This window comes from Hyaena hyaena, unplaced genomic scaffold (assembly GCF_003009895.1).
Source record: "Hyaena hyaena isolate Hyena2069 unplaced genomic scaffold, ASM300989v1 scaffold_840, whole genome shotgun sequence".
In the NCBI taxonomy this organism is placed as follows: Eukaryota; Metazoa; Chordata; class Mammalia; order Carnivora; family Hyaenidae; genus Hyaena; species Hyaena hyaena.
This window is the reverse complement of record NW_024081475.1, coordinates 420792-437869: the sequence shown is the minus strand read 5'-3', so window position 1 is coordinate 437869 and position 17078 is coordinate 420792. Positions and strand designations below refer to the sequence as shown.

The 17078-nt window shown below is 48.3% G+C and overlaps 1 protein-coding gene across 2 annotated transcripts in view; it reads right to left on the bottom strand.

Moving 5' to 3' along the window:
- The window catches only part of STEEP1 (STING1 ER exit protein 1), a 25282-nt gene extending 8204 nt beyond the window's left edge, over positions 1 to 17078 (bottom strand). Inside the window, exons 1-2 of one of the 2 annotated variants that reach the window (XM_039219836.1) lie at positions 16916 to 17078; positions 13284 to 13401 (exon numbers count right to left, since the gene is read on the bottom strand). In XM_039219836.1, coding sequence (XP_039075767.1) covers positions 13284 to 13401; positions 16916 to 17039 — 242 coding nt within the window. In that variant the 5' untranslated portion in view covers positions 17040 to 17078. The remainder of the gene's footprint in view (positions 1 to 13283; positions 13402 to 16915) is intronic. The other variant, XM_039219837.1, reaches the window with a different exon arrangement.

Below are 17078 nucleotides of genomic sequence, written 5' to 3'. Positions count from 1 at the left end.
ATATTATCATTCCCATTTTATAGATGAAGGCTCCTAAGTACAAACCAATCACATGATTTGCCCAAGGTCACAGTTAGGAAGCAGAGTAGGCTGATTTCAAAAACTAAAAAACAAAAAACAAAAAAAAAAACACAACAACAACAAAATAGACTGACTTCAAGCCCAGGCCCGTCTGGCTCAAGAGCCCACAACACCGCCTTGGCTAAGTGGCTCTTCCACCCACCCAGGTGCTGAGAAGAAACCGAGGAATCATCCTTGATTCTCTTTCCCTCACTTCCCAGATCTACTCCATCAGCAAATTCTGTGGATTTTACCTCCAAGAAAAGTTCCTGAACCTATCTACTTTGCTCCACCTTCCTGCCACCATCTTAGCCCAGGCCACCAGTGTCTCTTCCCTGGACGACTGTCACAGCTTCTGGACTAGTCCCCTCACTCCCTCTCCCCTTGTTTCCATTTTCTAATAGGCAACACGTATACATGGTACATATTGGTACATATAGAAGGGTACCCTGGGGGCGCCCGGGTGGCTTAGTCGGTTGAGCGTCCGACTTTCGCTTGGGTCATGATCTCGCGGTTCGTGGGTTCGAGCCCCGTGTCGGGCTCTGTGCTGACTGCCAGCTCAGAGCCTGGAGCCTGTTTCAGAGTCTGTATCTCCCTCTCTCTCTGACCCTCCCCTGCTCACGCTGTGTCTCTCTCTCTCTCTCTGCTAGAAATAAATAAAACATTTAAAAAAAAAAAAAAAAAGAAGGGTAGCCTGTAGGGGCACAAAGAAAAGTAAATCTCATCGCCACCACCCTTCACCCACCCCGTTCTCTTCCATGAAGGCGAATTCGGTTCTGGCTTCTTCTGTTCCTCTGAGACAGCTGATGAGACAAGCAAAGAATCCTTATCAGTGTATAAAGAAAACAGATTTTCTTTTCCTTTTTAGACAAAAAGAGCACGCCTTACAGTTTTCTACTTCTTTGTTCATTTAAAAATGTATCCTGGGGGCGCCTGGGTGGCTCAGTCAGTTGAGCATCCAACTTCAGCTCGGGTCATGATCTCACAGTTTGTGGGTTCAAGCCCTGCGTCAGGCTCTGTGCTGACAGCTCAGAGCCTGGAGCCTGCTTCAGATTCTGTGTCTCTCTCTCTCTCTGACCCTCCCCTGCTGGCTCACGTGTGCTCTCTCTCTGTCTCTCTCTCTCTCTGTCTCTCTCTGTCTCTCTCCCTCAAAAATGAAATAAAAATAAAAAATTAAAAAAAAAATGTATCCTGGTTGGAAAACATACAAGTGACCTTTCCCTACCAATTCCTAAAGAGTTGCCTCATTCTTGCTGAGGGCTGCACTGCATTCCTGTGTATGGATGAACCAAAATGTCTTTTACCTGTTGGATAAGTGCCTAGAAGCGTATCCACTTTCATCCTGAAAAATACTGCCAAATTACGCTCTCGACAAGTTGCACCAACTCACACCCCCACCACCAATGCGAGAGTTCCTGTTTCTCTAGTCTCCCCAACACAGTAGGTCTGTTATTAAAATGCACGGTTGCCGTGGTGCCTGGGTGGAGCAGTCGGTCAAGCGTCCACCTTCGGCTCAGGTCGTGATCTCGCGGTTTGTGAGTTCGAGCCCCGCGTCGGGGTCTGTGCTGACAGCCTGGAGCCTAGAGCCTGCTTCAGATTCTGTGTCTCCCTCTCTCTGCCCCTGCCCTGCTCGCGCTCCGTCTCTGTCTCTCTCTCTCTCTCAAAAATCAATAAGCATAATAAAAAAATTTTAATAAAGAAATAAATAAAAATAAAATAAACAGAGGCAGGAGTGGCTTCCTAAGCTACCTAGAAGAGAATCCAAACTCGCTACTGCGGCCTCCCGGGCCCCAACCAAGCACCTGACTGGGCGCCTGTCTCTTCCCACAGATGCCCACCTGCCCTCACTGCGCGCTGGCCACACCAGGCTTCTGTTCCCCGCAAAAGCAAGGGCTTTCCCACCTCTGACCTTTCACACACGCCCTCCTCGCCCTCTCCCCGGAATGCTCTGCTCACTGCTTTCCGAGTCTCATTTTTTGGGGTCACAGAGACCTTCTCTGCCTACTTTTTCAAAGAAGTTTTCATGAGATACCCTGTATTAGCCCTTTGTTTCGCTCACAGGACTTTCCATAATCGTAATTACTTTAGTTTTCTGTCATCCCACTAGACCATCCGACTTCGGCTCAGGTCATGATCTCACAGTTCATGGGTTCAGGCCCTGCATCAGGCTCTGTGCTAACAGCTAGCTCAGAGCCTGGAGACTGCTTGCGACTCCGTGTCTCCTTCTCTCTCTGCCCGTCCCCTGTCCATGTTCTGTCTCTGTCTCTCAATAATAAATAAATGTAAAAAAAAAAAAAGAGAGAGAGATTTAATTAGTAATCAAAACACTGCACAAAGAAAAGCCCAGGACCAGTGGTTTCACTGGTAAATTCTACTAAAAGTTCAAAAAATTACTACCAATGCTTCACAAACTTTTCAAAACAGGAAGACACACTTCCCAACTCTTCATATGCAGCCAATATTGCTCTGATGCCAAAACCAGGCAAAGATACAACAAACCAGAGAGCAATATTGCTTAAGAACATGGGGCGCCTGGGTGGCTCAGCCACTTAAGTGTCCCACTGCAGCTCAGATCATGATCTCATGGTTTGTGAGTTCAAGCCCCATGTGGGGCTCTGCGCTGACAGCTCAGAGCCCGGAGCCTGCTTCAGACTCTGTGTCTCCCCCTCTCTCTGCCCCTTTCATGCTCATGGTCTGTCTCTGTCTGTCTCTCAATAATAAATAAACTTTAAAACATTTTTTTAGTATATTGCTTAAGAATACACAGGCAAAAATCCTCAAATGAAAATAAATACTAGCAAACTGAATCCAGCAACATATAAAAAAGATTATCTGGGGCGCCTGGGTGGCCTAGTCGGTTAAGCGTCCGACTTTCGCTTGGGTCATGATCTCACAGTTCGTGGGTTCGAGCCCCGCATCGGGCTCTGTGCTGACAGCCAGCTCAGAGCCTGGAGCCTGTTTCAGATTCTGTGTCTCCCTCTCTCTCTGACCGTTCCCTGCTCATGCTATCTCTCTCTCTCTCTCTCCTAGAAATAAATAAAAAAAAAAAAAATTTAAAAAAAAGTACAACCATTTAAAAAAAAAAAAAAGATTATCTAACACAACCAAGTGGAATTTGAAATCCCACGAAATCAAGATTAGTGCAACATAGGGGCGCCTGAGTGGCTCAGCTGGTTAAGCATCCGACTTCGGCTCAGGTCATGATCTCACAGTTCATGGGTTCGAGCCTTGCATCGGGCTCTGTGCTGACAGCTAGCTCAGAGCCTGGAGCCTGCTTCAGATTCTGTGTCTCCCTCTCTCTCTCTCTCTCTCTCTGACCCTCCCCTGCTCACGCTGTCTCTCTCGCTCAAAAATAAATAAAAAACATTAAAAAAAAGAAAAGATCGGTGTAACATACAAAAAATTTAACCAGACCAATACACCATAGTAACAGAATAAAAGAGAAAAAAAACACATGATCATCTCAACAGGCCCAAAATAAAAGCATTTGACAAAATTCAAAACCCTTTTAATATACTAGGAATAGAAGGGAATCTCCTCCACCTGATAAAACGCATCTATGAAAAACCCACAATTACCAAGCTACATAAACTAGTATCATACTTAATGGTGAAAGACTGAAAGTTTTCCCCCTAAGATCAGGAACGAGACAAGGATACTTACTCTCAACACTTCTATTCAACACTACACGAAGTCTAGCCAGGGTAACTTAGACAAGAAAAAGAAACAAAAGGCATCCAGATTTGAAGGGAAAAAGTAAAACCATCTCTATTTGCAGATGACATGATCTTACATATAGAAATCCTTCCAGATGCACAACTAGAGTTAACAAATTAAGCAAGGTCGCAGCATACAAGATCAGTATATAAAAATTAATGGTAGTCCTATATACTAAAAGTGAACAATAAAAAATAAAGTTAAGAAAACAATTCCAGGGGCGCCTGGGTGGCTCCGTCAGTTAAGCGTCCGACATCGGCTCAGGTCATGATCTCACGGTTCATGGGTTCGAGCCCCGCATCGGGCTCTGTGCTAACAGCCAGCTCAGAACCTGGAGCCTGCTTCGGATTCTTTATCTCCCTCTTTCTCTGACCCTCCCTTGCTCACGCTGTCTCTCTCTCAGAAAAAAATAAAAACATTAAAAAAAAAAAGAAATTCCAGTTCCAATAGCATCAAAAAGAACAAAATACTTAAGAATAATTTAACAAATTAAGTGCAAGACTTGTGCACTGAAAACTATGACATTGCTGAAAGAAACTGAAGAACACTGAAGTAAATGGAATGACATCCTGTATTTGTAGACTGAAGACTTAACAGTGTAAATTAATTAATTAACTAATTAATTCCTAAATGAATCAACAGCTTCAACACAATCCCTATCAAAATCCAAGCTGGCCTTTTTTTTTGCAGAAATTGACAAGCTGATCCTAAAATTCACATGGAATTGCAAGGAACCCAGAATAGCCAAGACAATCTTGAAAAAGAACAGTTTAAGGACTCACATTTGCTGATTTTGAAATCGCTAAAGCCACAATAATCAACACAGGATGGTACTGGCATAAAGACAGACATATAGAGCAACAGAATGGAACTGAGTACACAACAAGCCCATACACATTTGGTTCATTGGTTTTTTTAAATGTTTATTTATTGGGGTGCCTGGGTGGCTCAGTCGGTTAGGCATCCGACTTTGGCTCAGGTCATGATCTCGCGGCTCATGGGTTCGAGCCCTACATCAGGCTCTGTGCTGACAGCTAGCTCAGAGCCTGGAGCCTGTTTCAGATTCTGTGTCTCCCTTTCTCTCTGACCCTCCTCTGCTAGCGCCGTCTCTCTCTCAGAAATAAAACATTAAAAAAAATGTTTATTTATTTATTTATTTTGAGGCGGGGGGCCAGAGAGTGCAAGCAGGGGAGGCACAGAATGGGAGACATAGAATCCAAAGCAGGCTCCAGGCTCTGAGCAGCCAGCACAGAGCCTGACACGGGGCTTGAACTCATGGACTGTGAGACCATGACCTGAGCCGAAGTTGGATGCTTAACTGACAGAGCCACCCAGGCACCCGTGGTTCCTTTTTAATGAAGTTCTCTAGAATAGGCAAATCCAAAGACAGAAAAAGATTAATGGTTGCCAGAGGCTGGGGTAGAAGGGAAAAAAAAGTGACCAGTAATAGGTAGAAGGTTTGTTTTAAGGGGGGGACGATGGAAATGATAAGTAGTGATGACAGTTGTATAACCTCATGAATATACTAAAACCATTGAACTGTACACTTTAAAATGGTTAAGTTTTATGGTCTATGACTTACGCCTCAATTAAAAATACTAGATCTCTTAGGATGGAGCTGAGGCATTAGGACTTTTAAAAAATGTTTCTTTTTGAAAGAGAGAGCATGAGCAGGAGAGGGGCAGAGAGGGGGGGGACAGAGGATCCGAAGCGGGCGCTGTCCACACAGAGCCCAATGCGGGGCTGGAACCTATGAACCGCGAGATCGTGACCCGAGCTGAAGTCGGCCAACGGAGCCACCCAGGTGCCCTGGCATTAGGACTCAAACAGAACAAAACCAACTGCCCTGGACGGTGCTCGCACAGCCAGGGCGGAGAGTCACCACGTGAAGGTGCGTCTGACGAACAGAGGACGTGCATCTTTAGCCACACTCCATATTGCCAAAGTGCTTTCCAAAGTCCTTATAACTATTTACGGTCCTTCTGGTACTGTGGAGACTCCGAGTTGCTCTTTGACAATACATGGGTATTATTTTCCCAGTTGAGGGATAAGGAAACTGGGGCCCAAGAAGCTTAAGTGACCAGCCCAAAGTCCCAAAGTGGTGCCGCTGAGGGTATAACTCCAAAGTCTCTGCTCTCAGCCATCTTTACCATTCCGTTCGTCTTACAAATATTGCTTATGTCGAATGTGCTCCCATTCGCTAACATCGTGCGGCTAGGGCTCTAGCAAGATTTTGGGTTCCATGTACCACTTCTGGTTCCTACTGGGACTCTAAATCCAACCTCAGCCTGAAGGGAGAGATTCGCCATACACGTGACTTCTAGAATCCCGGAGTCAGCCAATCTCATGCGCCTGAGCTTTCAAACCACAGGATTTCAAATAAAGGGGACTGTATACTTCTCAGTGAGTTAGCCTTCAAATACTAATGACAAATGGGATTTTGTCAAGTTTATAAAAACCCATTTAGCCCTAACACTGTGCCAAGTGTCAGGCAAGATGGACTAAGGGGTTGGGAAGTATGAGGCAGGATTCTTGCTCTCAAAACGTTCATCTTGGGGCGCCTGGGTGGCTCAGTCGGTTAAGCGTCCGACTTTCGCTTAGGTCATGATCTCACGGTTCGTGGGTTTGAGCCCCGCGTCGGGCTCTGTGCTGACTGCCAGTTCAGAGCCTGGAGCCTATTTCAGAGTCTGTGTCTCCCTCTCTCTCTGACCCTCCCCTGCTCACGCTGTCTCTCTCTCAGAAAAAAATAAAAACATTAAAAAAAAAAAGAAATTCCAGTTCCAATAGCATCAAAAAGAACAAAATACTTAAGAATAATTTAACAAATTAAGTGCAAGACTTGTGCACTGAAAACTATGACATTGCTGAAAGAAACTGAAGAACACTGAAGTAAATGGAATGACATCCTGTATTTGTAGACTGAAGACTTAACAGTGTAAATTAATTAATTAACTAATTAATTCCTAAATGAATCAACAGCTTCAACACAATCCCTATCAAAATCCAAGCTGGCCTTTTTTTTTGCAGAAATTGACAAGCTGATCCTAAAATTCACATGGAATTGCAAGGAACCCAGAATAGCCAAGACAATCTTGAAAAAGAACAGTTTAAGGACTCACATTTGCTGATTTTGAAATCGCTAAAGCCACAATAATCAACACAGGATGGTACTGGCATAAAGACAGACATATAGAGCAACAGAATGGAACTGAGTACACAACAAGCCCATACACATTTGGTTCATTGGTTTTTTTAAATGTTTATTTATTGGGGTGCCTGGGTGGCTTAGTCGGTTAAGCGTCCGACTTTCGCTTAGGTCATGATCTCTCGGTTCGTGGGTTCGAGCCCTGCGTCGGGCTCTGTGCTGACTGCCAGTTCAGAGCCTGGAGCCTATTTCAGAGTCTGTGTCTCCCTCTCTCTCTGACCCTCCCCTGCTCACGCTGTCTCTCTCTCTCCTAGAAAAAAAGAAAAAAAAAGTTCATCTTGATACGGAGACAAGGAGACGAGGTATTTAACCGGTATAAGGATGTGATTAATACGAGCTAGCTAGCGGGACTAATTGACCTTGGTTTTCTTTCCTACCCTTAATCTCCAGGAATATGTGAGGGAGGGAAGGCTGAGAACAAAACCCCACACGCCACTCTCCCAGGCCGTGGCAGTCTCTGAGACGGCCCCAAGGATCCCTGCACCCTGGTATTGACACCCGCTACAGTCCCCTCCCAAAATGGATAGGGCTGACCTGTAGTCCCAACAGGACACTGCAGAAATGATGGTGGCTTCTGAGTCATGGTCATAAAAGGTATTGTGGCTGCCACCCTGCTCCCTCTTGGATTGCTGATGCAGTGGGAAGCCAGCTGTCACATCACAAGGATAGTCAAGAGCCTTCTGGAAGATCCCTGTGAGGAGGCTCCTCCCCAGTGGCACTCGGCGGCCAACCATGGGAGTGAACCACCTTGGAAGTGGGACCTCCAGCCCCAAGCAGGACTTCAAATGACTGCACCCATGACTGAGCTCTTAACTGCAGCCTCATGAAGAGACAGGAAGCACGCACCTAAACTGCTATTAAATTCCTGACCCACAGAAACTAGACGAGATGGTAAACATCATTAAAAAAAAAAAAAAAAAAAATCATGGGGACGCCTGGCCATCTCGCTCGGTAGTGCATGCAACTCTTGATCTCAGGGTCATGAGTTCAAGCCCCATGCTGGGCACAGAGCTTACTTAAGAAAAGAAGAAAAATAACCAAGGAGTGACAGGAGATGAGGATGAACAGGGCAGGCCAAGGCCAGATCATAGACAGCCTTCGAGCTTGGATTTTATTCTGCTAACCACGATTTGTAAAACTATACTCCACCATGACCCCTAAACGAAACCAGACAGGGGAAGGGCAGGAGTCCTTAATGGGTTGGGCTCCTTCAATCACAGCAGCTTCCTGCTTCTGTATACTTCTGGGGAAACCTTTCACTTGAACGGATGACTCACAGTCTAGAACTGTTTGGAAAGCACTGCTATAGGTGATGAAGAGTCACTGAAAGATCTGAGGCAGGAGACTGGTGAAATGTGCATTTGAGGCCATTCAGGGAACAGACGACAGACGGGAGGACAACAAAATCAGACGCAAAAAGACCACGTGAGAGGCCACTTCAACAGCCCAAGCGAGCAAGGTGGGTCCTGGAATGATGGCATTGCGGCGGGGCTAAACCGGAGGAGACGCAACCGCAGGAGACACTAGAAGGTAGATCTGCGGGACATGGTGAGCGACAGGATGTGTACAGGGGCTGCTGGGTTTGGGGACGGAGGAGACAAAGGGAGGCACCCAGATTCTGGCCTGGGCCACTGTGTGAATGGGGGTGTCCTCATAGGAGGAGGGGAAGGAAGGAAGTGTGTTTGGCTGACAGGTAGAGACCTGTCTGCAGCAGTGTGGACACAATGGTGTGTTCTCATGTAAAAGACGTCCAGAGGAAGGTGGCTCCTAGCAATGACAGGGACCCGAGGGCAGTGATGGCGAAAGCTGTGATTCTCGCGCCCTTTCCCTCCCAGGCCCAGAACGGCTGCTGGTGCTCCTGGCATCATGTCCATTTTCCCAAAGAGCAGAAAGGAATTAAGAAGAGTAAAAAGGCCTTTCCTTGGAAGCCACACCCAACAACATCTACTTCTATCCCTTTTACTTGGCAAGAGTGAGGTCACATTCAGAATGTTAAGGTTTTGCTTTGGGTTTTTTTTTTTTTTTTTTTTTTGCAAGGGGAGGGGTTTGGAATATACACCCTAACTTTGCAGACACTAGTTTACAGGCAGGTAATGAAAGAAGTGTGTTGTGGTGGTGCCAGGTCAGCCAACCTGCAGTATTTTCCAGATCAGAGAGATGAGGAGTCTGGCCTCAGTCGTGCCCATGTGAGACAGGTGGAGAGGTAGGTGGGGCAGTGAAGTACACTGAGCACGGGAGAGAAGTGCAGGCTTGGTGCGGCTTCAGCATCTAAGTGGAGCCCTTGTCACGGGAGGTGGTGAGACCATCCAAGGAGAGAATAAAGAGTGGAGGTCAGAGCCCTGGGGAATGCCAACGTTGAAGGGGCAGGCGGAGGAAGAATCCAGAAGCCTTGAGAACGCCAAGGAAGTAGGAGGATCTTCAGGAGAGCATCCCAGGGAGGCTCGGTTGGCAGCGACCCAGACAGGAGAGCACTGGGTTTGCACCTGGGGGAGTGGCAGATGAGGGGAAGGGGCGACCAGGGAACAACAGTGACAGAAGAGAGGAACCTGAGAACGGGAGACTTGGAGGCCGGCAGTGATAGGCTCCGGGCCATATGGTGGCCAGACTGTCACATTCTCAGCAACCTGTGCCGTCACCCCCAACAGGCTGGAGAAGGCAGACCGGAACCCCGCCCCACCGGAGAGGGTCGCGGAAAATACTGCAGATCGGAGTGGGGACTATGTCAACCCCGGGGGAAGCTGACCACGCCTTGTTGGTAAAGTCAAAGAACTGTCCAGAACTGTCCAGCCACTGCCGGGTCCTATGGCTAGGCCCACAGCTGGGTGGCTTCCAGGACCAGGCGGACTGGACGCTGGGGTTTCTACTTCAGCCTAAGGCCATTCCGTTTTCTGGCCCAGAGGTGAGGGCATGTATCTTTTAGTTAGTGCCTTACAGGCCTGTGGCCTGGCTGTGTTATTAGATCATTTTCTATATTAACTGAGTAACAGACGTTCGTTCGATATACATAACATAGAATACTATCATACGTTACTACGTGGAATTACAATATATGTGATAAATACATGAGAAACATATTGGTGATCTTTAAGACAGTCAGTTGGCGACTTTCAAACTCAGAAAACCAAATAAAGGTGGATGGGGATGCCTGGGTGGCTTAGTCGGTTAAGCGTCCTACTTCGGCTCAGGTCATGATCTCACGGTTCGTGGGTTCGAGCCCTGCGTCGGGCTCTGTGCTGACAGCCAGCTCAGAGCCTGGAGCCTGCTTCAGATTCTGTGTCTCCCTCTCTCTCTGACCCTCCCCTGCTCACGCTGTCTCTATCTCTCTCTCAAAAATAAATAAAACATTTAAAAAAATTTTAAATGAAGGTTGACGGAGGGAGAAACGCACAAGACAATGGATTAGCCTGGGACAGGGCGTCTTCCTGGTAAAGCTGCCTCTACGCTGTAACGGAGTGTTTCCCCCAATGTTTCCTGAAGGGCCTTCCTTTGTAGTTTTCATCAATGTTGTCAGCGACGGGGTGATATCTTGCTCTGTTAATTTAAGAAATTTTGTTGTAATCTGGTTGCATTATTGGCCTCGAGTTGTATCTCGTATATAAGCAATTTTCTCTTCAGCTACAGCATTTTACTTTGATGTTTTTTAACATGTATTCATTTTTGAGAGATACAAAAAAGCATGAGCAGGGAAGGGGCAGAGAGAGAGAGGGAGACATGAAATCCGAAGCAGGCTCCAGGCTCCGAGCTGTCAGCACAGAGCCCGACACGGGCTTGAACCCTCGAATCGTGAGATCATGACCTGAGCCGAAGTCGGACGCTTAACCGACTGAGTCCCCCAGGCGCCCCCAACTACACCACTTTAGAAACCCAGTTGTCACGATGAGGCTTGATGCCTGCTTTGCTACCGAGTGTCGCCTGGCAGTGTATTTCCACTTCTCTTCATTAGTACGGGCTGATGGCAGCTTGGTTTCTTAAATTAACATAGCAAGGCGCTAGCCCGTTGCTTCTCCCAGTCCAACACTAGAATACAAGCTCCACACAGGCAGGGTTCTTTGTTTGTTTACTGGTCGTGCTGGGTCGGACGGATCCCTTAAAAAGTCACGTCCTTACAGGAACCTCAGAACGTGACCTTATTTGGAAAGAGGGTCGCTGCAGATATAATTAGTTACGATGAGGTCATGCAGACGGGGAGGATGTGTCCTTAATCCAATATGACTGGTGTCCCTATAAAAAGAAGAGAAGAAAACCAGAGACCAAGACCCTGGGAGAAGACCACGTGATGATGCAGAGCCTGCAGTGGTGCATCTACAAGCCAAGAAACGGTGCAGACCGGCAGCAAGCACCAGAAGCTGGGAAGGGCCAAGGAAGGACCGTGCCCTTGAACGCGCAGATAGACCACGGCCCGGCGCACACGTTTGTTTCAGACTTCCAGGACTCAGAAGGAACGTGAGGCAATTCCCGTTGTTCTAAGCCACCTAGTTCGTGGTCCTTTGTTCCAGCAGCCCCACCTGGCCAACGAGTACGGCGGCACATCTCCGGTTTCTCGGATGGCGCCTGGCACGCAGCGGGAGCCCAATAAATGAAATCTCAGTGAAGAGACGTATGGACTTTCTAATTCCCCACGACCGACTTCTCTGTAGTATCAGGCACCTGCTGACGGCCACCATCCCCCGATATACACACTCCCTGATGCTCTCTCCTCTCGTTTCCTACATCACCAGGTCCAAATTATGTTGTCTGCTTTTGTAACTGTGTTTATTTTGAGAGAGCCTGCAGGCATGTGTGCGGGGGAGGGGCAGAGAGAGAGGGAGACCGAATCTCAAGCAGGCTCCATGCTGACAGCGCAGAGCCCAATGTGGGGCTCAAACTCACAAACCGTGAGATCATGACCTGAGCAGAAACCAAGAGTCAGAAGCTTAACCAATCGAACTACCCTGGCGCCCCTTGTCTGCTTTTGATTTTTATTTATTTATTTTTGAGAGAGAGAGAGCACGAGTGAGCAAGGGGTGGGGGGTGGGGGTGGGGAGAGAATCCCACATGGTATAGAGGGAGAGGGAGAGAGAGTTCAGAGCCCGGAGCACGGCTCAAGCTCACCTGAAGCGGGGCTCGAACTCACAAACCATGAGACTGTGACCTGAGCGGAAACTGGATTTAACCAACTGAGCCATTCAGGTGCCCCCTCCTTGTCTGCTTTTTATTTTTATTTTTATATTTGTTTTAATGTTTTGAGAGACACAGAGACAGAACATGAGCAAGGGAAGGGACAGAGAGAGAGACACAGAATCCGAAGGAGGCTCCAGGCTCTGAGCTGTCAGCAAAGAGGCCGATGAGGGGCTCGAACCCACGAACCGTGAGATCATCACCTGAGCCAAAGTCGGACACTTAACCGACTGAACCACCCAGGCGCCCCCCTCTTTGTCTGCTTTTTAAACATCTTTCCCAGGCATATATCTTCAGTCCTCTCTCTTCTTGCTCCACACCCCATGTGATGTTAACCCTTCCCAGGTTTCAATTCCCCATCTTAATCAAGGACTCCCAAATCTAAAACAGATCTAACCATGTCACCCCCCCCCCCACCCCCGCTTAAAAAAGAGTGCTAGCTACTGCCAACAGGTAAAGTCCCAATTTGCCTACTTCGGCATTCTGCTCGGTCCCCACCCCCAGGATGCACGAACCCCTTCCTGTAAAGCAACCCGGGCTCCAGTCGTCAAGGACCGTTCAAATTTCCCACCACACGGTATGTGATGTTTTCAGTGCCTCCATGTCCCCCCCTCCCCCCCAACCTGGGATGCTCCTCAACGCCCTCATCTAGTTGGTGAAACCCTGGTTCAAGGCCACACATGAATGCCATCATCTTTTGGCGCCTTTCCCGATCACCCTTCAGGAGAAGGACCCACTCCCATCTGTTTTTCCACAGCCTTTTGTTCACCACTGGCATTCTGTCCTATCACAAAGGTAGCCAGTCCCTTATCTATCTTCACAGAGCCCGTCTCCGGCTCAGTGCCTGGCCCAGTGCCTGGCCCACGGCATGCTCCAGGAGACTACAACTTAAATGAACTCATTCTACTTGCAAAAATCCCCTCAAATTACAGCTATCAAATGAGAGCAGAAGCACATATCCACAGCATTTCAACAGAGCACAGCAAAGATCTTGCTGTGTTCACAGAAGCTGGAGAGCCAACACAGCCGTCCAAGGGCTAGACCCACAGGATGGCCTGTTTGGCCCCAGACGGGGTGCCTGGACTCTCCAGAACCAGGCTGCAGCACAATCAGGAAATCGTAGGCGAGAGTACCCACCCCTTACCTCCGAAGATACATAGTTTCCTCATCTTCTGTGTTACAAAACTTGTGGGCGTGTTTCGCTGCATCTATCACACGGGACCGATCGCGGGGCCTCATGGGCAATTTCTCCAACTGACAGTCTGGAGAAATGGAGAAAGATTCAGTCACAGGAGCCACTGAGAAATACCATGAGGTAGTCCCAAGTCTTCGGCGGGGTCCTTAGCACGGTAACATGTTACCATAATCGCTATGCTTATTGCTGCCTATTATTGAATTTCCCAACGAACAAAATGACTCGGTGTCAGAACATTTGCAGCTCTGTTACCTTCTTGGTGATCTTTGGCAAATTACTTCCTTTCGGGTTTTTCTCCCCCTTATTTGAAGAATGAGTAGATTACATTATCTCAAACGTCCTTCCCAGCACTGCAAGTTTTCCTTGAGTGTTTCTGGGATCAGGGTACACTTGGTTCATGTTATCATGCATGAGAATCAGGGGAGACCAGTGAGTGTGCAGAAAAGAAGGCACTGGGAAGGGAGGAAGGCACTGGAAAGGGTGGATCTGTGCTTACAAAAGGAGAGAGACAAAGTGGGTGCTATGAAAGGAGAGGTATGCAAATGACTCAAACCAGCCAGAGGCGTTTCAGTCTGAAAACAATGAAAACATACAGGAAATAAATGAGGTGCAGTTACAAAGCAGAAGGACACTGACATAGTGCAAACTGTGTACCTAAAGGGTCAAAGAGAAATCAAGAGATCCCCATGACTCGAGATTAATGGAAGAGGGGGCGGGGGAGTCACAGAACACCAGGCAGTTTGCATGTTCATTAATCTTCACAATGACCTGCTGGGGTAGTCCTTTCATATTCTGAATTCAGAGCTTAAAGGTGAGGGAATTGAGGCTGACCAAGGGCGCCATGCATTTGAACAGCTATTCATTTGAACAGGTATGCGACTCAACTCGAGGTGATCAAAAGAGAATTCATTTATTCAATGAATAGGTGAGAGCCTTCAATGTACCAGGCGCTGGGGATTCAGCAAAGAACAAAGTCCCTGCCCTGATGACATTTACATTACAGCGGGAGGAGGCAGAAAATTTTAAAATAAGAATTATATGATATGACCTTGAATAATGATAAAGTGCCAATAAAAAAAATACCAGCAGGGGGCGCCTGAGTGGCTCAGTCGGTTGAGCGTCCGACTTCAGCTCAGGGCATGATCTCAGTTCGTGGGTTCGAGCCCGCTTCGGGCTCTGTGCTGACAGCTAGCTCAGAGCCTGGAGCCTGCTTCAGATTCTGTGTCTCCCTCTCTCTCTCTGACCCTCCCCTGCTCACGCAGTCTCTCTCTCTCTCTCAGAAATAAATAAGACATTAAAAAAAAAAAACGGCAGGATATTAAGAGGGTGGACAGCGATCTCAGATAGTGAGAAGTGCTATCAAGAAAAGTCAGGCAGAGTTCAGAGGACAACGAGAAACAAGGGTGTTATTTTAGGTAGCCAGGAAAGGGCTTTTTTTTTTTCAATGTTTATTTGTTTTTGAGAGAGAGAAAGAAAGAGAGACAGAGCGTGAGCAGGGGAGGGGCAGAGAGAGAGGGAGACACTGAATCCAAAGCAGGCTCCAGGCTCTGAGCTGTCAGCACAGAGCCTGATGCGGGGCTCGAACCCACAAACCCTGAGATATTGACCTGAGGAGCGGACCTCAGGCACTTAACTGCCTGAACCACCCAGGTGCCCCCAGGAAAGAGTTTTTTAATGAAGAGAGATTTCAGCAGGGACCTGAATGAAAGAAGGAAGCCCCTAGGAAAGCGTGTCTGAGGGGCGCCTGGGTGGGTTAGTCGGTTAAGTGTCCGACTTTCGCTTAGGTCATGATCTCGCGGTTCGTGGGTTCGAGCCCCGCGTCGGGCTCTGTGCTGACTGCCGGCTCAGAGCCTGGAGCCTGTTTCAATCTGTGACTCCCTCTCTCTCTGACCCTCCCCTGCTCACGCTGTCTCTGTCTCTCTGTCCTAGAAATAAATAAAACATTAAAAAAAATTTTTTTTTTAAAGTTAAAAAAAAGCGTGTCTGAGGCAGAAAAAAAATGCCAATCCCACCACTCGGGGAGGGGGGGCAGAACGTTTTGACAGGATGAAGAAAAACCAAAAAGGCCACTGTAGCTGCAGTGCAGTGAGCAAGGGGAAGAGAAGCAGGGGGCGAGGTCTGAGAGGTAGCTGAGAATCTTATCGTGCAGGGTCTCGGTATGGACTTTGGTTTTACTCTTGGTTCTATAGGAAACCAGCAGCTTGGAACAGGACCCTGGCCGTTGTGCGGGGGGAAAAGGCCCCTGGAGACGAAGAGTGGAGCGTAAAAGACTATGGTGGCAGTTCCAGGTGAGGGACAATGGTGGCTTGGACTAGAGTGGCAGAAACGGAAGTGGTAAGAAGCAGTAAGGTTCTGGATGGATTTTCAAGGAAGCCCCGGCAGAGCGTGTTGATGGGTTCGATGAATTGAAGGTATGAGAAAGCGACAAGTCAAGGATGATTCTGAGATGCTGGGTGAACAGGGGAGAGTGGGAAGTAGGCGACCATGAAGTCAATTTGAACATGATCCCTTTGAACATGGACATCAGACATCCACGTGGAGATAAGCAGTAGGCAGCTGGAGTTGGAGGGGACGTGTGGGGGAAAGATGAACATTTGGGAGCCGTCGGCACAGAGATGGTATTTAAAGCTTGGGAAAGGTTGAGATCGCTAAGGGAGTGAGTACAGACTGAGAGTAGGTAAGAGGACTGAGCCCTAGGGCCTTGCGATGCCTAAAAACCGCAGTCAGAAAAGAGGAGCCAGACACTGACAAGGGGCAAAATCGAGGCAGGAGGAATATCGGGAGATTGTGGAGTCTTGGAGGGAAATGAAAAAAGTGTGTTGGGCTTTATTGGGAGAGGGAGAGGGAGAGAGAGAGAATCCCAGGCAGACTCAGCACCGTCACTGCAGAGCTCCATGTGGGGCTCGAACTCCCAAACCATGAGACTGTGACCTGAGCCAAAGTAAGAGGCTTCGCTGACCTAGCCACCCAGGTGCCTAGAAAAGAAGTGTTAGGAAGGATGGAACCAGCATCTCTGTCAAATGACAGTAAGACGTGGGCCCAGATGAGCACTGATAACTGACCACTGGGACTAGTAACCTGGTCAGTTACTGACCTTGACAAATAGGGTTCCGATGGCGGGGTGGGAAAGAAAGCCTGCCTGAAACCAGGTTCACAGGGATGGGAATGGGAAGTGAGGATGCAGAGAGAGCCATCACAGGCAGCTTTGGCGGGGAGCTACAGCCGGAAGAGGACGGCGATCACGGGAGGATTTTATTCGGGTTTCAGAAAAGAGCCTGAACAGCATCCTCGTACCCAGCAGGAGGGTGACAAAGCTTCTGGAGGCGGCAACGGGAGGAGAGGGGGGGTAATAAACAGTTCATCTTCCCTGAAGGAGAAATGTACGTTTGCGGGAAGCCTGGATTAACACTGACCGGGTTAAACAGAAAACAGAGAAGCTATCCTGGAGCGGGGCAGGGCCGGCTAGCGAGGATTTCAACGGAGCAGGAGACGCGCCTCCTAGATCGCAGCCCCGCAGACTCCTCCCTCCAGAACCCGCAGTTTCCCGGCTGGCAGACGCCGCCCGGTTCCCGACCACTCACCCAGCACCAGGACCATCTGGCCACACAAACAGTAGTAGACGTGGAGGGGCTTCTCACCGTCGTCGTACTCCTCCCGATCCCGGGTGTCAGAGCAGACTACCGAGCGGGACACTACTTTAGGCATGGTTCGGAAGAGCAGCAAGGAACCACTAGCCAAAGGGGG